The 23642-nt window shown below is 44.3% G+C and overlaps 1 protein-coding gene across 1 annotated transcript in view; it reads right to left on the reverse strand.

Moving 5' to 3' along the window:
* RAB25 (RAB25, member RAS oncogene family) overlaps positions 1–15999 on the reverse strand; it is a 39973-nt gene extending 23974 nt beyond the window's left edge. The window contains exon 1 of the mRNA XM_068253526.1: positions 15741–15999. Coding sequence (XP_068109627.1) covers positions 15741–15777 — 37 coding nt within the window. The 5' untranslated portion in view covers positions 15778–15999. The remainder of the gene's footprint in view (positions 1–15740) is intronic.
* Between the last annotated feature and the right edge of the window lie 7643 nt (positions 16000–23642).

Here is a 23642-nt window from a genome sequence, read left to right on the forward strand (position 1 = left end):
AAGTAAAAATATCAAGAAACATAAGAAAATAATTTGCTGTCAAAATTACATTAGCAGAATTATAATATTTAATACTGCCAGCCCCTCTGTTCCTCTCTCTCTCTCAGTCTCTCGGGAAGTAAGATCTGTTTTTTCGTCAAATTATGCCATAGTTCCATTTTACAGGGGCAGGAAAGGAGTGGTGGAAAATCTATGGGGAACCATACAGATCTATCACAAAATGCATTCTAGTTTTGCTGCAAAGAGGAAACACAAAAGGTAAAAGTTCATCTTATCTGAAAATATAGCAGCAAGACAAACTACAGGTCAAACTGAGTTTGTGGGTAAATATTTCTGGAGATAAATATCAGCCTATTGTTGACTCTGAGGCCTGGACAGAAAGATTGTGCCTGGGTACGGCTAGGGATTCTGAAACCCGGTCTACACGTCTCGCACTATTTCTACAAGAAACCAGTTAATACTGTGGTTTCTGCATTACAATCCGCCCTGCCCATTCCCATGACTCCTGGGCAGGTACGTCGCCTCACAGTACAAACAGGCCCGACTTAGGTGTGGACATCTGAGGCAAAGATCAAAAATGTCAATCCAGCTACTGCAGTACATGAAGCTGTGGGTGTAACATGATTCCTGCTATTAAAATGTGATTGAGCTTGAGCAGAGTGAGCATTGCTAGAAAAGAGTCATGAGATTTAACAGCTAGATTTAGAAAAAAAAAAAAAAAAAAAAAAATAAACTTAATCCATATTCCAAATCTGGTCATTTCTGGTTATGATATTAAACAGGGAATTGATTTATTTTTTTTCTAAACTCACAACACACTTTGTACTAAAGAGAAAAGATACCCCTATACACAGCACCACTGCAGACCATATGTATCAAACAAAAAAATATATTTTTATTACAAGCTTTGCAAACACATATCAATGATACACAAAAATTTAAAAACATCTAAAAACAGCATAATATTGTATTTCCAGCCATATTCAACATAATGGGCCTGCTAGATATAATAATCTATTATGTTCAGTCTCAGTGGATGTATAACCTGTAACCACTGGAGGCTCAGAGAATGAGCCCCCTCGTGGATGAACCCGGGTTCAGTAAGAATTATAAAGTGCAAAAAATTGGAACCATGAAAGTGCATATAGTGCTACACAAACAAACAATCATTCAACATATGCAATAACTGTGCAACCTATCAGACTAAAAGTGCAGTTTAAATACTGTCAGAGTCACTAATGACCAAGTGGAAGCAGCCTATTCGGATCTGCAAAGAAGTGAATAAGTAAAAGATACTTAGCCGGGTATGAAAAGAAAGGCAGGTAGACTGGCATGGAAAGACGGAAGTATCCCCTCAGGACATAGCCCACACGCTCCGCGGTCGTCACTCCGCTTTGAAAGGTGAGGTAGATAGCCGTCTATCTACCTCACCTTTCAAAGCGGAGTGACGACCGCGGAGCATGTGGGCTATGTCCTGAGGGGATACTTCCGTCTTTCCATGCCAGTCTGCCTGCCTTTCTTTTCATACCCGGCTAAGTATCTTTTACTTATTCACTTCTTTGCAGATCCTAAATAGGCTGCTTCCACTTGGTCATTAGTGACTCTGACAGTATTTAAACTGCACTTTTAGTCTGATAGGTTGCACAGTTATTGCATATGTTGAATGATTGTTTGTTTGTGTAGCACTATATGCACTTTCATGGTTCCAAATTTTTGCACTTTATAATTCTTACTGAACCCGGGTTCATCCACGAGGGGGCTCATTCTCTGAGCCTCCAGTGGTTACAGGTTATACATCCACTGAGACTGAACATAATAGATTATTATATCTAGCAGGCCCATTAAGTTGAATATGGCTGGAAATACAATATTATGCTGTTTTTAGATGTTTTTAAATTTTTGTGTATCATTGATATGTGTTTGCAAAGCTTGTAATAAAAATATATTTTTTTGATTGATTGGTCTGCAATGGTGCTGTGTATAGGGGTATCTTTTCTCTTTAGTACTATGTATACATGCTCTACCCCAGCACACGCAGTCATTATTACTTGGGGTGCTGACAAACTCTTTTGTGTCACAACACACTTTGGCTCGTATTGAAATAGAGAGTCTTGAGCATGTGTAGAATATCATAATCCTGAAGTGGCAAGTATTTGATGGCTGAGATCCAAATTGCCTTTTAATGTTTGGAAAGAGTCAGTTATCTGGTTGTCATCCTCATTTCCCATCTACAGAGAATGTGTATATCAGTCTGTCTAGCAGGAGTTTGGATCATAGCAGTACTGGTCAGTCTCGGTTAACAGCAGGAGCGTTGCTAGGGTCCTAAGAGATCCAGGGCACTTTTGGCACTCCAGTCATGGGTGGAGCCAAATGTACATGAACTTAAAGGATACCCGAAGTGACATGTGACATGATGAGATAGACATGGGTATGTACAGTGCCTACCACACAAATAACTATGCTGTGTTCCTTTTTTCCCTTTCTCTGTTTGAAAGAGTTAAATATCAAGTATGTAAGTGGCTGACTCAGTCCTGACTCAGACAGGAAGTGACTACAGTGTTACCCTCACTAATAAGAAATTCCAACTATAAAACAATTTCCTAGCAGAAAATGGCTTCTGAGAGCCAGAAAGAGATAAAAAGGGGAATTTCTTATCAGTGAGGGTCGCACTGTAGTCACTTCCTGTCTGAGTCAGGACTGAGTCAGCCACTTACACACCTGATATTTAACTCTTTCAGGCAGAGAAAGAAAAAAAAAGGAACACAGCACAGTTATTTGTGTGCTAGGCACTGTACATACACATGTCTATCTCATCATGTCACAGGTCACTTCGGGTATCCTTTAAAGCGATCTAAGTAGGCCTGCTTAGCAAAATGTTGGATGAAGCCCCCCTCTCCATTAATACAAAGAATGCAACATATCACATAAATAGGCAGAGTTACCTGGCTTGCTGTTGGGGGGGCTGGCCTGATGCCAGGTTGTCTGGCAGTCCCCCACAGCATTCCCTCATCTTCTTGTGGACCCCCTCCCACGGGCCTCCCATTGAGGCACCACAACTCCCAGCATAGAAGAACTACAGACAGCTCCGTGCATGTCCCCATAAAGGAACCACAGCCTCCATAGACGCACCACAGCACCCAAAATGCCCCACTGATGCACCACAGCTCCCAGCATGCCCCCATAGAGACACCACAGTGGCTAGAGGTGAGTACTGCCACCTTCCTATGCCTGGGGGACATCTGGGGCACCCCGGAATAGATCCGTGGCACGTGGCACGTGCCACTGATCTTTGGGGCTAGCAACGCCCCTGGTTAACAGCAACGTGGGATACAGCAATTTGGGGAATAGTCTTTATAACCGCAGTGCTGGTGATAGCATTATGGAGCACAGTCCCGCCGGACGGCAGTGAATGAGATGGGAGGCAGGAGAGCAGCAGTGTTTCATTTGACTTGCACAGCAGAAGGGAGGAGGTGACACTGCTGCCCTGACTGAGGAGGGGACGCATCCTCACTAGTTTGCCTCAGGCCATGGGCATAGCAATCGCTCCTGCAACCTCTGCCATCACAAGGGGGCCCAAAGGCTTTGGGGGCACCTCCCTCTCCCCAATCGCAAGTGCAGCCAATTTGCAAAATAACCCTCCTCATTCACTCACAAAAACCATGTGCAGGTGCATGTGTACTTTTTTGCTGGTTCCAGAGGCTGCTTCACAGCAGAACACTCTGCTTCCTTTTGCTTGCTTCCAATCCTGTGGGGTCCCACCACAAAGGGGGCCCCATGCTATATTTTGCGCAAGGGGGCCCTATTAAGTCTAGTTAAGTCCCTGCCTCAGGCAGCAAAAAAAAAAAGTCTAGAACCAGCCCTGAGCACAGTCAATGTAACAGGAGTCTGCAGCACACTGCCTGCTGTAATGTGACATAGTTTAAAACAAAAGCACCCAGATACAGGTCTCATATACAATGGATAAACAAGTTTTAGCATAAAAATGCTCATATAAAATGATGCAATTAATTCACTACTAAAAAAGCTGGCAAGCAGTGTCATACACCAAACACAGTCCGTTAATTAACAGTCCTAGGTGGAGCGCTATTCCATGATGCGTGCACCATTAAACAAATAAATAGTTAGTAGGTGAGCGCTTCAGGCAGTGCTTGCTCTATATGTCACAGTCCACACAGTGGGCTCTATTCATAAAAATGTTGTGGCGAAAAAACTCCTGGAGGGAAAATACCGCAGCGGTATATTAGACTTCTGGGTGGTCATTCATAAAAATCTTGCCAGCTGCGATGCAAGTGCGGAGATCTCCCGCTGAAGGCTGGCGGTAAGCTATCGGAAGGCATGCGGAAACACTTCAGCCGGCAGAGTCCCTCCGTGCACTGCTCTCTCTGGGAGGTCTGTCCCATTCACTTGTATGTAATCCGCAAAATCAGAGGAAGCGGTATTTCCCGTCCACATACCGCTTCCTCTAAACTTTATGAATGGCCATTTTGTTACTTTTTTCTAGATAAATCTAGAAAACCACTGGAGAAGGCGGAAATGTCTCGCTCTGCTGGGGGATTGTAGATTTTTATGCGGGAACAGCTTTTATGAATGCCCACTTTGCTAAATGGACGGGAAAATCCGCTGTTTTGGGCGGAAAACTTGCGGTAACCTTTTATGAATAGAGCCCAGTGGGCGCCCCACCTTTTTGTAAGGACTCACCAGATGTTGCGGTCGTTAGGGCCCATGTACGCTTCTGGGGTATTGGCCACCCCACAGCCTCTCTGACAATCCACTCCCATCACCTCCGTGGCTGTGTGCACAGTAATTACACAGTAATATACCCTCTTGACATACAGATTAAAAAAAAGTTCAGTCCCTATAGTAAATTACATTTTTATTTTTTTTTTAATGTAAAAAATTTTTTTAATACAAAAAACAAAAACAAAACCTGGGTACTATGGGAAAGTGTGGGAGGGAAATAGTTAATTGTAAATGTATGACTTTTTATTAAAAAAAAATTGTAGGTAATCCTTTGAATATTAGGAAATATTCGGGATTCGTGGATTCAATTCCAGACGTCATTTACCGCTCGCCGAATCCCGACACTGCATCCCCGTGCATCCGCCGCTCGCCCTCCTCCATCCCGCCGCATAGGTAAAAAGAATCCGCTCACCTATCCAGAGTTTGGAGCGGCAGACCTCACACTGACTTCCCTGTTCCCCCTCGGCTTTTACTATTACGTCATCAGTAAAAGCCGTTCCGGCCACTAGGGGGAACAGGGAAGTAAGGAAGAGGTCTGCCACTCTGCGCTCCACAGGGAAGTCAATAAAAGTGCCTGCAGATATTCAGTCAAAATCATGGGCGCCCCCCAAAACACAGCCTCTCTCGTACTGAGTGAGGCTGTAATGTAAATAAGCTTCTTAATTAGATTAACTAGGCTCCGGCAACACAGGTCACCTGATGCAAAACTAAATGACTAAAACTGAGCCAGCAGAATATGCAGTGGGTTGCTAGAATTGCAAAAAATGCACAATATTATAATGTCAATAGAGGTGTACATTGGTCTATGGCTTTTTCGACTGCGTTACATAGTATGCCACAAATGCAAATACTTTTGTTGCATGATGTGCATGTCTAACGTAACACCCCAGTGTGAAACTTGCCTAAAAGGTATATTTCACTTAAAACGAAAGACGACTACATTGAAAAAGAAAACAAAAAAGGAAAAAAAAAATGTGTCTATCAAGTTAAAACATTTTAGACCTGACTGGATCAAGGTCTGAGCTTTCCACACCCAGCAATCAAAGCTGTGGAAGACTTCAAAGTAAAGAAAGCATCTAAGCACCTTTTAATTTCTGTCAAAGAATTTGCTATAACTACTTCCCTGTGGCAAGATATAGCACATCTTAACCATGTCTGTCAAGGACCGCAGGGGTTGATCCTTGACTGGGTTAATCGCTCAGTCAGAAACTCTGTCTCGCTGTTACTTTGCACATAGTCCCTATGTGGACAGCAATTTATGAAATTGCTTACGTTAAAGGATTCACCACACACATACAATTAAAATGCTTGCCCCCACGTGCTAGTTACGGAGCACGACCGTAACTATAACAACACACTGAGAACATTTAATTAACCCTTATGTATGCAGGGTTCGGCGCCAGATCTTTCTATCTGTTCCCGATTCAAGCATACGGGTTGTACATGCAAAATACTATAGAACACAAGTTAACACTTTCAGAGGAGCAAGTACGACTGTGTATGTTCAGGAACAGGTCATAACTGTTAAAACGTTTAAGATCGTTTTAATAACAAAAATGCGTTACACACATTTACATAAACTAATGGACATATGCGCACAAAGCTTAAAATAAAAAAAGAGGGTAACTGTGAAAGGTTTTACTTAGCTTAGCAGTCCTTGTGGGAATGAATGAAATAAAGTCCAGTTCAAATGCAGGCAGTGGTTTCAGAGACCTTGAAACAAAGCAAATTATGGAGGTCCATGTGCCCTGATCTCCTGGAGGACATGTGTGTGAGGAGTTGGGAATTTTGGAGACCACCTGGTCGCTGAGGAACCAGACTTATATAGAATCTTACTTGGTGAGCTGTCTGTTCCTCAAAAACTGGGTGTGTATACCCCCTGGTGAGTGAGGTAGGCATATTTTTTTCAAGCACAGAATGACACGGTTTAACAAGAACTTTCTCCATTTCTGTATGGATTGGCCTACAGCGAATCCGAGGGAAGATTTGTAACCTGCTTCCAATGCCGACTCAAATGACACTAAATATCCATGGGTTAATATGTCTGGTCAGCAAACACTGAATAACTCAGTTTCCATAGCCACTAGAATGCTTTAAGTTATCCCGAGTTATTTAATTTTTTTAAACCAGAAAATAGATTTGTTTTCTGTCTGTGATAACCCCATCTCGAATTATTAATAAATGGGATTTTGGCATTGTTCTAATTCAGCGTTTTGGAGGGAAGTTTTCAAACTGCATTTGGGGACAGTCCAGGGCCGTGCCGAGGCAGAGGCGAGAGAGGCTCCAGCCTCAGGGCGCAGTGTAGGAGAGGGCGCACAATTCCCTCCGCTATCATTACCATATTGGCCTCTATTAATAAAGCATTCCCGCATGTGGTAATGCTAAAAACAGCTGACTTTCCCGACCATTTAGCAAAGTGTCCATTCATAAAAGCTGTTTCCGCATGAAAAGTTACAATTACTGAGCAGTGCGGGAAATTACCACCTTGTGCAGAGATTATCACAACATGTCACTGAAGGTTAATTCATAAAGATTAGAGCAAGTGGAATGGGAACAGAGAACACCAACTGTTTAGAAAAGGAGATAAGCCAGCGATAACAGGAAAAATAACAGGCAAGCTAATGTAGACAGACCTCCCAGGCAGCTGCAGTGAGAGCAGAACAAAAAAGGCATCCTGGAATACCAAGACTGTTTTTTAACCCCTTGGGTACCTGTTTTCAGATATATTTCACATCAGAAAGCCTGCATGTGTAACATTTCTTGAAGTTCTTCTAAGCTGCAGCAATTAAATAGATTGTTTAGAAAGACTAATAGACAGATTCAACGCAGATTCAGGGAAAGGAGAGGCAATTTAAAAAAAAAATGCACATGTAAAGGGATGCTAGGGCTGCCTCTTTTATAGTAACTGTCTCTGCGGAGAAAATGTATCAACTCAGCCAGCCAACTTTTTTATGAATTAGCACACAAAAGTCTGATATCGATGCAGCATTTTCCCTTCAAGATTTTTTTTCCCCCGCAAATGTTTTATGAATTAGCCCATTATGTTTGATACAGAGAAAAGTAAGTAAAGGGGATACATGGCAGTGACTGCAAGACAGCTAAGTAGAGGATAAGGTGAGTGTGTGTGTGTGTGGGGGGGGGGGCTCCACTATTGCGTTGCGGAATCGCCTGCGAAATCGCTTGCGGGTGCGTTTTCCCCATGCGTTTTTTGCTGCGATTTCGCATAGGTTAGGGTAATGCAATTTTAACCATGTCACTGCCTGTGTGAATTAACATGGGTACCTATGCGAAATTGCATGTGAATTCGCGGCAAAAAACGCATGGGGAAAACGCATGCGATTTCCCTATTAAATACATTGCGTGCGATTCGCCTGCATTCCACACGCAAGCGAATTCTGAGGGCTCTGCCGTGCAGAAAAATCCTGCACAGAAAAACGCACAGCAAAACTGACAAGTGGAAACAGTCCCATTCACTTGTATTGGCTGTGCGAATCTGCATGCGGCCAACGCATGCGGATTCGCGATAGTGGAAACGGGCCCTCAGGTGTGAAGGAGGTGGGGGGCTCTGCTCTCATTCAGAGTGGGTGATGGGGGAAAGGAAAAACAAGAGAATTCTAAGTACATTTAAAAGTGAAACTGACAGTCTGCTGTGCTGGACGATATGAAATCGATTTTGCGCATGATTTTTCGTATCATTCATGACTGTCTACTAGACTTTAGTTTACTCTTTAGCAAGTAAAATAAGACTAGTTTGTCTAATCTGTTTATGGGGAGATCTTCCGTCCCTCTGATAAATTTAGTTTCCCATTTTCGTTTGTGTTCTAAAATTGCGATGTACCTTCCTGTACTTTGGTGCCCAAAACTTTATCCCATACTTGTGGCCTGTGATTTCCCCCTCCAGTCTGCATGTGCTGCTCGCTCCCCTCCAGACTGCATGTGTGCTGCTCGCTGCCCTCCAGCCTTCCTGTGTGCTGCTCGCTGCCCTCCAGCCTTCCTGTGTGCTGCTCACTCCTCTCCAATCTGCCTGTGTGTCGTTCGCTCCCTCCCCTCCAGCCTGCCTGTGTGCCGCTCGCTCCCCTCCAGCTTGCATGAGTGCTGCTCGCTCCAATGCAACCCGCATGAGTAATGCTCGCTCCCCTCCAGCCTGCCTGAGTGCTGCTCGCACCCCTAGTCTGCCTGAGTGCTGCCCTCCAGCCCGCATGGGTGCTGCTCGCTCCCCTCCAGCCCGCATGGGTGCTGCTCGCTCCCCTCCAGCCCGCATGGGTGCTGCTCGCTCCCCTCCAGCCCGCATGGGTGCTGCTCGCTCCCCTCCAGCCCGCATGGGTGCTGCTCGCTCCCCTCCAGCCCGCATGGGTGCTGCTCGCTCCCCTCCAGCCCGCATGGGTGCTGCTCGCTCCCCTCCAGCCCGCATGGGTGCTGCTCGCTCCCCTCCAGCCCGCATGGGTGCTGCTCGCTCCTCTCCAGCCCGCATGGGTGCTGCTCGCTTTTCTCCAGCCTGCATGTGTGCCACCAGGCCCGCCATCAGGGGGGGATACAACTGTGACTTCCGTCACGGGCCCGCAGCCTCGGGCCCCCCCAGGCATTAACCTCCTGACTGTCCTTTAACGCCCCCCCTCATTCCCCCAGCGGCCGCCGCCGCCGCTGTTAATACTCTCCCCTCTTTGGCGTGTGTACTTATTGCAGCAGCATCTCCCGGCTGCTGTGTGTGATGTGCAGGAAGCAGGGCTCGGTTCCCATAGTAACGGCGATACACTACAGGAAGCCGCTGCCCTGCTTCCTGCCGCATCACACACAGCAGCCGGGAGATGCTGCTGGAATAAGTACACGCGCCGGAGAGGGGAGAGCAGCCGCTGTTAAGGCGGGGACGAGCGGGGGACACCACCTACCCATACTGGGGCACTATACTAGCTATACTGGGGAACTATACTGGTGCGCTATACTGGGGCACTGTACTGGCTATACAGGGACACTATACTGGCTATACTGGGGCACTATACTGGCTATACTGGGGCACTATACTAGCTATACTGGGGCACTGTACTGGGGCACTGTACTGGCTATACTGGGGCACTATACTGGCTATACTGGGGCACTATACTGGCTATACTGGGGTGGCTAGAGGGCATGCACAGCAGTCTGTAGGGGGGCCCAGGCTTGATGTGTGAGGGGCCCCAAAATTTCTGATGGCGGCCCTGTGTGCCACTCACTCCCCTCCAGTCTGCATATGTGCCACTCGCTGCCCTCCAGTCTTCATGTGTACCGCTCACTCCCCTCCAGCCTGCCTGAGTGCCGCTCGCTCCCCTCCAGCCTGCTTGAGTGCTGCTTGCTCCCCTTCAGCCTGCTTGAGTGCTGCTTGCTCTCCTAGCCTGCTTGAGTGCTGCTTGCTCCCCTTCAGCCTGCTTGAGTGCTGCTTGCTCCCCTAGCCTGCTTGAGTGCTGCTTGCTCCCCTAGCCTGCCTGAGTGCTGCTTGCTCCCCTAGCCTGCCTGAGTGCTGCTTGCTCCCCTAGCCTGCCTGAGTGCTGCTTGCTCCCCTAGCCTGCCTGAGTGCTGCTTGCTCCCCTAGCCTGCCTGAGTGCTGCTTGCTCCCCTAGCCTGCCTGAGTGCTGCTTGCTCCCCTAGCCTGCCTGAGTGCTGCTTGCTCCCCTAGCCTGCTTGAGTGCTGCTTGCTCCCCTAGCCTGCTTGAGTGCTGCTTGCTCCCCTAGCCTGCTTGAGTGCTGCTTGCTCCCCTAGCCTGCTTGAGTGCTGCTTGCTCCCCTCCAACCGTCATGTTTGGGGGGTATCTTGCATGTACAGCCCATGACAAGTCACTGCACAGCATCTTAATGGGGTTAAGATCTGGGCTTTAACTCTGCCACTCTAGGATTTACTGTAATGTTTTGGGTCATTGTCATGTTACAGGATGCAGTTCAGTCAGCAACACATTATCCATGTATCCTTCCATTTCCTTTCGTAGCGATGCATTCTATATGGACTCAGCAGAGAACCATCAAATCAGAAAGGCAAATGGCAGAAGAAAACGAGACATCCTGTACAAGAAGAGTCAAGACAGCAATAGAACCTTTCATTAAACTAATTTTAAGATTCATTGAAAGAGGAACTGTAACCAAGGATGGAACATCAACCCATTCAGTAGTTGATACCTCCTTCCCCACGAGAAATCTTTACCTTTTCTTGAATAGATCATCAGTGTTCTGTATGGCTGATATTGTGGTGAAACCCCTCCCACAGTGTGATGTCAGGACCTGAGTCCTGACATCACACTGTGGGAGCCTTGCTGCATTGTGTGAAATAACAGCCATTTCCAACTGCCAAGAAAACCATTATCTCCCTCTGTGCATATATATATTTTTATAAGAAAAAAAACTTCTAGCCTATCACATTGTTAGTGGGTGTGGTTAAAAATAATGGCAGTTGGTACTGTCTACTTTTTTCATGTCTTCCAGTAGTAAAAATGATTACATGCAGGCTGATTGTGGATCAAACAACATAAATGAATTACATGGCGAATATCAATTTTCCCCTTTTCGCTAAAGTTCCTCCTTATATTGGAAATTTCAAACATCAGACAGCTGTTCTAAATCTACTTATGACACAAATTTCAACAGGGTTAACAAATGTGTTTGCTTGAGATTGCAAATTTTAATACTTATATGAATTCTCAAATAGCCCCTTATAAAAAGAGGGGCATATTCTATTGCTGAACTTGCCAGCGCTTTCTAATGGGAGGATCGCCTAATCCAGTGATCTGCAAACTTGGCTCTCCAGCTGTTAAGGAACTACAAGTCCCATAATGCATTGCAGAAGTCTGACAGCCACAGTCATGATTCATAAAGTGTTACAAACACTACCGTTCAGCTGCATTTTAATTGGCACCTGAATGGCGCTCATGGTCAGCAGACAGGAGGCTTAACTTCCCAGCATGCACAAAGTGCAGCCTCCCATGTAAAAAATGCCTAAAGGTGGCTATACATTTATCGATTTTGCAGCCTGATCGACCATCTGATTTGATACTTTTATCGAATAGGATGAAAAATCAGTGCCGCAACTTGTCCTCCTATTCAATGTAGCAATCAATTTTGGGCCCAAAACAGTTAAGGCTGTCACTTCCTGCATTGGGGTATGCGGAAGTGCACAGAAACGTATTGTAAAAATACGCTTCTGCCTTCCACGCATGCGTGCTGCCACGTCAACTTAAAAAAAAAAATAAATAAATAAATAACACGTCACCATAGACTAACATGACTTCCAGGCTGATGCAGATCGCCGCAGATCTCGCACGGTAACATAGTTCTGTGCTAGCGTTAGATTAGGGACTTCCGGCACAGCGTACCACAATGTGGGAACTATGAACTTCCTCATAGGGTTGCAATAGGCTGCAGTAGCAGTGCGTCAATTTGACGCACCACACCGCCCCAGTGTGAAAGGGCCCTAATGCATTGATCGGACATGACGGCGTGCAATATCGCAATGACCAATGTACATTATGGACCCCTGGCTGCTGTCCCCCAAGTGTTATATGTCCCCCATTACATATTTGAAACAAGTATGTAGGCTGTGTTGATTTTATTTAAGTAGTTGACATTGCAAAATGATAGTGGAGGGTTAATCAGTGTCCCATAACAACATGGAAAGATAATTACAAAGACTTTAGGCTGCAAGCTACTTTCAAGTCACTCCTGATGTAAACACTTTTAAGCGGTCTATAAAACACTGTGGTAAAAAAAAAAAAAAAAAGTTAACTGGGTTAAGCAGCTAATGCCCAACTAAGTAAAGTAAATTCTGTATTAGCAGATCACTTACTTATGTTATTTATTATGTTACTTATGTTAGGCCTTGTCCATATAAATCGCAATAGCTAACGCCAGCATTTTTAGCACAATTTTTTTAACGTCTCCCAGCGCTTACCTGTGCATTAGGGATTTTTTTGTAAAGCGCTTTTCTAAGCACTTTTGCAGAGCGATTTGTTTTTTCACTTCCTGATGTTAGTCAGGAAGTGAACTCTTTCACCCGGAAATGAATAAATACAATGTATTTATTCAGGAAAGCTCTGGGGAAATTGCAATACAAAATGCTTTCTCTAGCGCTTTGCGATTTCCTTATTCCTTCCATTGAGGCAAATCGCCCCGAAAATGGTACAGGCAGCACTTTGGTGAGCGGATCGGAATCGAAGCGCTCGTATGTGAACACTCTCATAGGGAGTCATTGCACAAGCGCTTTTAGGGCGATTTTAAAAATCGCCGGCGCTTGAAAAAACCTGAAAGCACCCTTAGTGTGAACAAGCCCTGAGCAGAAACTCCTTCATTTGCTGATCACGCTTAAGCTGTACTGACCACCAAAACAATTGACAATTATCATTCTGGGCGATGTGGTCTGTCTATAAGCCAGTGGGCTGAAACTCCACAAGGACTGTGGCAAGTCACAGCACTCAGCATGAATGGGGCACAGTTACTATATGGTGCTTATGGTGTTTACTTACAGGACATATTGGTAAGCGGTGCCAATGGATATTTTGATTTGCTATGTGCAGGGCTACCATCATCAATTTCTGGACCCCATATTGGGCAAACCTACTGCCCCCTCACAGAATTAGCCAACCACAAATCGATTAGCCGATCTGTAAAATAAGCAGACTGATGCACAACGGCAAGCAATGTGAACGACACAGTGCGGACATGCAGCGGAACCTAGATGGATACGCTGTGAATGCGCCATTGTGCATCCGGTCTGAGTGTGAATCAGCCCAGCTGGTGTTCCCCCATAAATTTGGCTAGTTTCCCACACAAAATGACACATTTGTCTCATTCCCCCTCATTCACACTCTGACTGGCTCATTAGTTTATTCATATTACAGAAGCCGTTGTAATTGGTTACCTTTTTGGCTGTAGATAGGGAAATTGTGCTCCTGTGCTTGTTCTAGAATATAAAATAGAAGCAGCCACCCAACAGCTAATCCAGTCTAACATCTTATCTGCATGCTTGTTCAGAGTCTATGGCTAAGGGCTCTTTCACATTAGGGCAGATTTTCTGCGTTTTAACGCAACGGGTAAAGTTTGCGTTACCCAAGGTGGAATGAAAGTCCATAGACTTTCATTTTAGCTTTCACATATAACGCAGCCTTTTTGTGCGTTGCGTTACACTGCACCCAGGCGCAGTTTTTCGGCTGACGCTAGCTTTATGCGTTACGATGTTAGTCAATGTAAAACGCACACTATGCGCGTTTTTAATCCGTTGACGCAGGCAATCAGTCCCAGAATGCAACAGAGGAACAATGTGGAAAGTTGAAAACTAAAAGAAAAAAAATTACCTGCGTTTTCCTATGTCCTGTAACGCATTGAAAACGGATTAAAAACGCACACTCACTGCAACGCATATCAAAACGCCTTAAAACGCATACAACAAAACGTATGCTTTGAGCGTTCTCTAACGCAAGCTCTGATGTGAAAGAGCCCTAAACGTATTAGAGGCAGAGTATCAGCAGGGCTGCCAGGCAATGTGTATTGTTGAAAATGAAATATACTGGAGTTAAATTTTTTAATTTCAAGCAATTTATCTTGCTTAGGTAGTCCATGCCTAGCACAGTATTGCACACAGAGCCAGAAAAGCTTCATTTTTAGGGCCCTTTCACATTGAGTATTTTGTGCTGCGATGGGATTGCAGCATCGTTGTGACAATACAGTGCAATGAAAGTATGCCTCACATGCTGTGCGTTACTGCATCAGAACCTGGCCCACCGCACTTGTAAAAGCTCCATCGGAATAGCATAGGAATCATAGGAATATCATTGCATTGAGTTGAGATGCAGTGATATTGTCCATTGCAATGCAACAGGCTTGGTGTGAAAGCGTCAGTAATGGCAGCCTTCCTCTTTCTCCTACTGCAAGGCTTTAGGCCTTGTTCACACTAGCATTTTGAGAGACAAGTGTCTCTGCAGGCTGTTAAGTGCCAAGGTGCATTTTCCTGGCTGTGTTTAATGTCTGTGGGAACAATTTTCAAAATTACTATAGGTATTCTCAAAGCCTTTTACAGGTGTGTCCAGTGAGAAGTTACACATCACTGTGCTGGAACGTACTTGCACAGTGTTTGCTTTACGTTGGCTGGGAATTCCCTCTCTGCTACCGTACATAAGCAAGGTACTGCTTGGTTTCAGGTTGCTTACAGCTTCACCCTCATTGTATACAGTCTGGCAATTCACTAACAATTAACAAGCTGCCACAAATGCCAGGAAAGAAAAATTAAAGTGTTTATTCAAGTGTTGGTCAGGGTGAAATGAGCACCATTCTGAACATTCTAAAAGCAAACTAGTCATCAGAGGTGCGATTAGGCTGTAATTTAGAAAAACAATTCTCAGCTCAAACCATAACCTATTTCCATGGAAACAAGGTTAAACTATTCCCAGGGATACAACTCTTATTACGTGACTTTTGAGTGTCAGGGAATGTCAGTTTTCCAGAGCCTAATCATACAAATTAACTTCCCGATTGAATGCAGCTAGTCATATGAACCCCTACACGACAATATACGGGACTGCAGAAGAGACTACCCAGTGTACCATCGTCTCTATTCCCTTTTAAAAACACCAGTTTCCTGGCTGTCATGCTGATATTTTGACTTTAGTTGGTTATGCTGTGATACAAGAGGAACAAGTATGCAGACAGTGCTCTATAAGTATACTCTGAGGCAGAAACTATGTGAAGCAGAGAATCAGCTTTATTGGCTGGCACCACCCAAATTCCACCGAGGCTATACAAGCAAGATTTATCGATTGAGAGCAAGTGATTTATCACCTTGCATACATTTGCAATATAGTGATTCTAAATAAGGCTGCTATTAATAAGGAGCTTTAACTCTTGATCTCAAGTGATTAATCTCACTAGTGTAGCCTTAGCTTCATGTAGGAGTTTACCAGGTAGCCGTGTTATCATGGCTGTCAGAGTTGTGATCCTGCAGGAAAAAAAGGGTTAACAGCCACTGTGCAAAGAGCAAGATAGGCAGACTTTACCTTTGAACACAAAGTTATACTCGTCATCTTCCTTCATGGCTCCGGCCGAGCATTGATCCCTGCTCCTAGTTTCTGGCTGAAGGCTGGCAGTACCAGGTGTCTGGGTTTAATGCTGGCAAGCGGTGGTGTAGCTGCGGATGACAGAGGGGATTGCTGGCATACCTGGGCCCCTGGTGCAGACGCAGGTGGAGACAGGTGCAGTGATGTGACTCAGTGGGAGTAGACAAGCTTTCTTCCTTCCTAGGCTGCTGCTACTGCTGAGGTGTCACCTTACAGGCTGGACAGGTAAAACACGCCTCTCCAGGCTTGTCCTTACCTGTGTGAGGCAATCGCCCAGACAGTAACTAATTCACTGCTGTAGATAACTACACCACTGCAATTGAGTCCTAAGTTGTGTGTTTATAAATCCCAGGTGATGGAGTGCCTACTATATGCATGCAGTTTCCATTGTTTGCCGGTTACTATTATGCTGGGTACACAAAATGCTATTTCCTGTCTTATCGATGGGAATTGGACAAATACTTCTATCATGTCTGATCTGCTCACATTCAATCCCATATTTTTCAAAGTTATCACAGGAAAATCGACCCTGTTATTGATCGGGAGCAGTTTGGATATGTACACATGATGCAACTTCCTGTCAGACAAGAAGTTGAATTGTGTGTACCCAGCATTAGGGCTTATTTTCACTATGCCCAATTCTGCAGTGTTTCCCTGCACTTTAGTGCGAATCTGGACTCCATGCTGCAGATTTCTGCATGGCATGGCTTAGCGATTCAGGCTGCGGCTATGCAGCAGAATGGGAGTCGATGCTGAATCGGAAACAAATGCACTTCTCAGCCTCCCTCCCAACTCCTCACCACCCCCGCCGGGGTGCAGCTGCGGGGTCTCTAAGCAGTGAGAGGGCTTGGAGTTCTGTGCATGCGGCGGGCCTCCTCGCGGCACTCCTGGTAAAATGCTAAATGTTGCACTGACTAATCCCCACAAGGCATAGTTTTGCGGCGTGATTAGTTAAAAGACCCTTCATATTCTGGCATGCGAAAGCAAATGCAAATTTGCATGAACAATGTCTCTTGATTAAGGGCTGGTTCAGACGGACGTTTGCGGAGCGTTTACCGCAAGCGTTCGGAACGTCGCGGTAAACGCTCCCATTTAAGTGAATGGGAGCGTTTACATCGAGCTTCTGCGCACATTTACACGATTGCGGCGTTCGGGTCCCGATTTTCGCTGGAGTTCGAGCTGCCCCTGGAAGCAACATTTTCACTTCCAGGGGGCGGCCAACTGCGACGGCTAATGTCCCCCTAGTGGAAGAAAAATGCGACCGCATCAGAACGCGATACGAAGGCTACTGGAAGCCTAACCGCGCAGCCGGCGCAACGCCCCCAAACGCGACGCCACGCAGACGTCCGTCTGAACCAGCCCTAAGCCAATTAGGCCAAGTTTGCAAAGCCATATATATCAAGTTCCACTTGGTTTGATGCACACTTTTCTCTTGTTGTAAATATGGTTCATTTCTATCCTTTGGAGGTGGATGGCCCTCTCAGGGGAAGCTGTCTGTGCCTGTCCTCCTCCTCCCCCCTTGGGGTGCGATGTGTAGGAGCCACCCCTGAGCTGCAACCAGCTTGGGGTGGCCCATGCTTCACTCCCTTTTCTGTGTGTTGTTCCCAAGTTGTGCTCATTTGGCAGACTTTGAATTACATACATGGACACATTGGGCTCTATTCTCAATGAGTTACGGCATGAGGTAAATTAGGTAGTGATAAACACCGACCAAAATATCTCCATTTTAAAATTCACAATTTTTTTCTCCCTAAATTACCTCATGCGGTAAAAGTGAGGTAAAAGTGTGGTAATTACTCAAAATTTATCTCCAATTTGAGATTCTCAATTGAAAAGTTGGTGTTAATTAAGGATAATTTTATCACCTACAAATGGTAGGTGATAATTTTCACTTCTCTGCTTTTGGCCTTCAGGATGGAGCCTTTTGAGCTTTGTTTGCTCGAGTTTATGTCAATTTTACATAGAAGGCAGAAAAGACGAGTGTGTCTAATCTCAAGGCGCACTCTCAGACCTTGTACAGATTTAATAGATGCCGAGGAGGAAATTCCTCTCTGCTCTAAAAGATAAGCAACAGCATAATTACCTTTAAAGAAAAACATTTCTTTGTTACAGCTGATACAAATTCAGCAAAAAATCTCCAGTGTATGTACTTACTGCTTTCATGGAAGCAGACATAGGGTTAACATCCTGTGTTTACACATTAGCTGCTCTGCTGAGGTAGCCAGCTGGCACAGCTGAGAGCTAAAATTACAGTTGTGATTATTCACAGATGAGGGGGAATTAGACAGGCTAAACTCCTTATATACATACAGGGTGCATTTCTATATGTTTTCCTTCTGTCCTGTGCAAGAGTTGAGGTCCCACTGTAAATGTGACAGGCTTTCCTGGGTCGTCTCTGTGTAATGGGTGGCAAGTATATGGGCTGCCCTACAGTGGTCAAAAAGCTTTATTTCCGTACATATTCTGACAGTTTTATCACCTGGTTTATCACCTGTTTTACCGCACTTTTATCAAACATTTATCACACGTGGTACATTTTTAGTGAGTACTCACTATTTTCACTATTTTTAGTGAATTATCACTGGAGGTAATTTTTCACCCAAAATAGAGTTACCGCACATGGTTTTGTGAATAGAGCCCAATGTGGTAAAAGTAGATCTATCCTTTTGGAGACGGGTGTGGACAGCTCCCCCAGCACTGGCCATGCTGTGGGGGTTCGGGGCCCTACCTGTGCCTCTCACTGGGTGCAGCTGCGAGGTCTCTGAGCGGTGAGAGGGCTTGGAGTTCTGCCCCGTTTCAAGGGGGCACGGGGAACTTCCTTGTGGCGCCCCTGGTAAGTTGCTAAATGTTGTGCTGACCAATCCCCGCAGTCGCAGAGCATAGTTTTGCGGCATAATTAGTTAAAATACCCTGCATATTCTGGCATGCGAAAGCAAATGCGCATGAGCAATGTCTCTTGATTAAGCCAATTAGACAAGACAAATAACATTTATATCGCGCTTTTCTCCTGGCGGACTCAAAGCGCCAGAGCTGCAGCCACTAGGATGCGCTCTATAGGTAGTAGCAGTGTTAGGGAGACTTGCCTAAGGTCTCCTACTGAATAGGTGCTGGCTTACTGAACAGGCAGAGCCGAGATTCGAACCTTGGTCTCCTGCGTCAGAGGCAAAACCCTTAATACCATCCAGCCATATAGATCAGGTTCCACTTGGTTTGATGCACACACTTTTCTCTTGTTGTGAATCAGAAATAAGCCCTAAATGTGACCAGCACAAGTTCTTAATGCACCTGTTCAACTGCAATGAGCACAGTTGTGCCTATGTGAGGCTTATTAGCCCTATGCAGTGAGTGTTTGTCAGGTGCATCTTGGTTAGATGCGACCATTTCATTGAATTTCTCCTCAAACAAAAGTGCGTGTGTGCGTGTGTACTAGGCTTTACAGTATGACCCTTAGCCCACATCCCCTGTATTTACCTATGGAGTTGGTGGACTCGTATAGCCCCGCATTTGGCCAAGATATTTGGAGTTGGAGAAGTTCTGACCATGCCTCCCCCACAAACCTCTGCCTTGTTCCCTGTACACTCACATCAGTGTGGCATTGCCACACCTCCTTACAAGCCACATCATACACACAGCCATTCCCCCACCGCTTGGAGGTCACCAAATGTAAAGGCCAGCCTCCCCTCCAATGGTTTGGTTGGCCCCTTCCAGAAAACACAGCGGGTGGCCAAGACACTGTGATGATCTGGTGGCCCACCTACAGAAGCCAACTGAGACCTGGTAGAAGATCAAGGGCAACATTATTACTTAATCTTCAGGGGTCTATACAAGTATAATGATGGGTTCTGGGGAGGGGGTGGTTCCATATTGTCAGCACAGGGAGGTTAAGAAAATTGTGTAGATAGGATTTAAAGTACTCCTGAACTGAGATGGATATGAAGGCTGCACTCCAAGAAAAAAAAGGATTCAGACCCTAGGGTCTGATATAATTAGCTACTCAAGGTATATAACTATTGGCTAGTAACTATCAGTTAAACTCAAGAAAGGTGCCAATCTAGGTAAAAAATGCATATCCAACAAATGATCATCGCTTCACACCCATATAATGCAAACATAAGAAATAAGCTTTATTCAACAATCCAATAAAACACAATAAAAACGGGTTAAAATCACTGATTCAAACCAATAGTCATTGGTATTCCAGCCCATATGAAAAATAAATTTTATATCATAAGTATGACAATCATGTATAGGAAGCATACACAGCAGGCTACAAAATTTAATATAGTGCAAAAAAAAGTGCAACAAGAAAGTAGTATACCAAAGTGATCTGGGTCTGTTGCACTTGTATGTGTATTAGATTGATAGTTTTTGCAGACCCAGATCACCAGGTGGGTCATAACTACGTTGTGTATGGTAAGATAGTTGTGGGTTTGCATTATAGTGATGACTGGAAGCAGGCAGGTGTGGTTGCTGGAAGTAGTTGTGCACATTTCTGCACGGCACTCAGAAATTACAAATTTACCCAGTGTCTCAGAGATGGTATGTCTGGCTGCCCATTGTTTATCAGGTGGCACTTTTTGTAATAATGGCACCAAACTTAACATATACTGTGTGCATGGCTATTTTAGTTGTTTAATTTCTTCCTCTCGCTTCTCCATATGATCCACAGCCTTTTCTATTGAACTAAACAGCTTTTGATCGTATTCAGCCCTGCTCATACCTCTTCCTATTCTCCTGCCTTGTGTAGCTACCCTCACACCTCTACTACACCTGAGAGCTGTGCGTGTCTGAATACTTGGTGGGCTGTGTGGTGTGTGATCTGGTGTAGTAGAGTCACTGTCATCCACTGTAGCTGTGTCACCATCCTGTGCAGTGATTTCTTCCCGTTCCAAATCACTGTTTGTGTGCGGGGTCACCTCTAATTTGTCCTCCTCAGGATCAGGTGGTAGGCTATCTTCAGTTCTTTGGTAAGGGAAAAGCACAAAATTAGTTTGTGTAATAGTGCCCATTGATGTAAAAGCAAATATAAAATCACAATGCTATAGATGTTTCCTTGCCAAACAATAGCAGCTGCCTGTCTATTTCTGATAGATTTTTTGGACATAGCTTTTAGGCACAGCCCCTGAACAAGCATGGAGAAAAGCTGCACTGAGTAAACTTGGAATGGCTTAGCTAGATGTGTTTCAGGTGTGTGATGCAGACACTACTGCCGCCAAACATATCAACAGGACTGTCAGGCAACTGGTATGTTGGGTAATGAACAGTCCATATTCCTGTCATTTAAGATTCAGTTTAAAAAGTCCCTATTCCTTTAGAGGGTGTGGAATGGAGGGAACGATATTGCATGTCTTTTGGGACTGCCCCAGAGCACAGCGGTTCTGGGACTCATGGAAAACCATGATTCGGGAGGTGTTTGGCTTTCCGGTTTCGTTATCCGCCTCCCAGGCCCTGTTATATACCTTCAATGATGATGTGCCAGGTAGATTTAGGCCTTTATATAGATATATGCTACTAGCCGCTCAGTGGTCAATAGCCTTCAAATGGAAATCCACAGATCTAGAGTTATCACTAGTTACCCAACGTCTAGACCTAATGATGATAATTTTTATAGTATTGAGAATATGACAAGATTTGATCTCATTTGGGAACCCTGGAAAACATTTAGGAGTTCTTAACCTCCCTTGGACATATGTAATCATTTATTATAGAATGATATACAGGATTGGAATTATTCAGGACTCCGGTAACCAGATACCATATGCAGGAATGTATCTCGATAGCTTGTTCTTTCCTTTTTCTGTTTTCTGTCTCTTGTTTTTATGTATGTTTTTTTTAGTTCTATGTATGTGTCAGAGGGAGCAATATAATCATACATCAAGGGCGGATAGGACGGACTGACCCTTGGGATCTCAGAAGGAGGTACTAGATACCCCATTTCCCAGGCCGGACGGCCCAACTATCCCAGCTATGTCCTTCATATGCTCCCCCTTAATTTCTTGATGTTTAGTTGGTATGTTAATACCTTGTGTTTTATTTGTTCTGCTTTCAAAAGCTTTGTACATCTGTTGATCTGCTCAATAAAGCTGTTTAATACAAAAAAAAGTCCCTATTCCATTGTCAAATTAAGCTATGTCCTCCAATACATTCGCTTGTCTGATTGCAGATTATGCGTGACACACTAATTCAATGCATTGTGGGGCTAGTACTTCCTTCACTGTTGTCAAGGACAATTTTGACAACAGTGCAATAGGTTCACATTTGCGCCATACTTACTCAGCAGGTTCATGATGTTTTCGTAGAAATTCTAAGATGCCACAATATTTATATCTGGTCCTTTGTGAACTTCCAGACCCACTCTTGGATTCATTATATTGCTTTTCAAGCTCCTTTTTGTAACTATCTCTCACCGACTTCCATCTTATCCGCAGGAGGCCAACTAGGAATACAAATAAACATACATATTTTTTCTATTGTTTTGCAGATTTCTGGCAACATTGCATTCATATGCAGCACTTCATTACCAATTCCTCATGGGAAGAACTACAATCAGATACATAGTTTTGGACACCTGCAAATTGATCTGGAAAGTACTGCAGCCAGGATTTATGCCAAATCCTGATGTACTTATGTGGGAGGCTAACATGCAGCTTTTTTTGGCAGAAACATGATTTCCCTAACTGCCTTGGAGCAGTGGATGGGAAACATGTTCGACTGGTTATGCCTGCATTCACTGGCAGTCTGTATTACAATTATAAGAAATTTTTCTCACTTGTGCTCATGGCTGTGGTGGATCCCAATTTGAAATTTATATATGTGGATGTTGGCGCTTACGGTAGTTCCCATGATTCGTCAGTATTCCAGCACAGTCAATTTGGCTTGAAGCTTCGCACGGGCCAGATGACTTTACCACCACCATGCCCCTGGCCTGACACCTAAGAACCACCTTACCCGTGTGTTTTGTGGCTGATGAGGTTTTTGCACTGTCTGAACATGTAATGAGACCTTATGCACAAAGAGATCTGTCTGATAAAAAAAACTTGTCTTTAATAACCGCCTGACCAAAGCCAGACAAGTAGTAGAATGTGCTTTTGGAATTCTGGCTAACAAATGGCAGATTTATCACACTGCCCTAAAAATGCAACCACAGTATGCTATAACAGTTGTGAAGGCAACATGTATGTTGCATAATTATGTGAGAACACTAGATGGCATGACCATGGAGGAGGAGGAGATTACAAACAGTGCTCTGCAAAATTTACCACCTGCTACTTTACGTGGTCCGATTTCTGCCATTCAAAACAGAGACAAACTAGCAGATTATTTTGTGCCATAACATTATTCAATGACAAACCTGCAGGGTGCTATTTACTTTCATTACCTGATGATCATTATTGTAAAAATAAACATTAGTTGAACCTGGTTGTATGTCTATATCATTGATTCGACTCTTAACTTTAATATAGCACCCTATTTCATAATACATGTGCATACATACACACACATGTACCTGCTATTTCTAATGAGAGATAGCTATAGAGAGAACAACATTGCAACAGAGGCCTCAATTCACGGAGCATTATCAAACGTTTATCAAACACTTTATCAAACGTTTGATAATTTACCTCATGGGTAAAATCTCATTTTGAATTCACTAAGGTGTTATATATTTGTTGAACGTTTTATCGGTAAAACATTCGATAAATATATAACACCTTAGTGAATTTAAAATGAGATTTTACCCATGAGGTAAATTATCAAACGTTTGATAAAGTGTTTGATAAACGTTTGATAATGTTCCGTGAATTGAGGCCAGACATGTGATAATGACACTTCTAATTGGCA

This window comes from Hyperolius riggenbachi, chromosome 9 (assembly GCF_040937935.1).
Source record: "Hyperolius riggenbachi isolate aHypRig1 chromosome 9, aHypRig1.pri, whole genome shotgun sequence".
NCBI classification, from domain to species: domain Eukaryota; kingdom Metazoa; phylum Chordata; class Amphibia; order Anura; family Hyperoliidae; genus Hyperolius; species Hyperolius riggenbachi.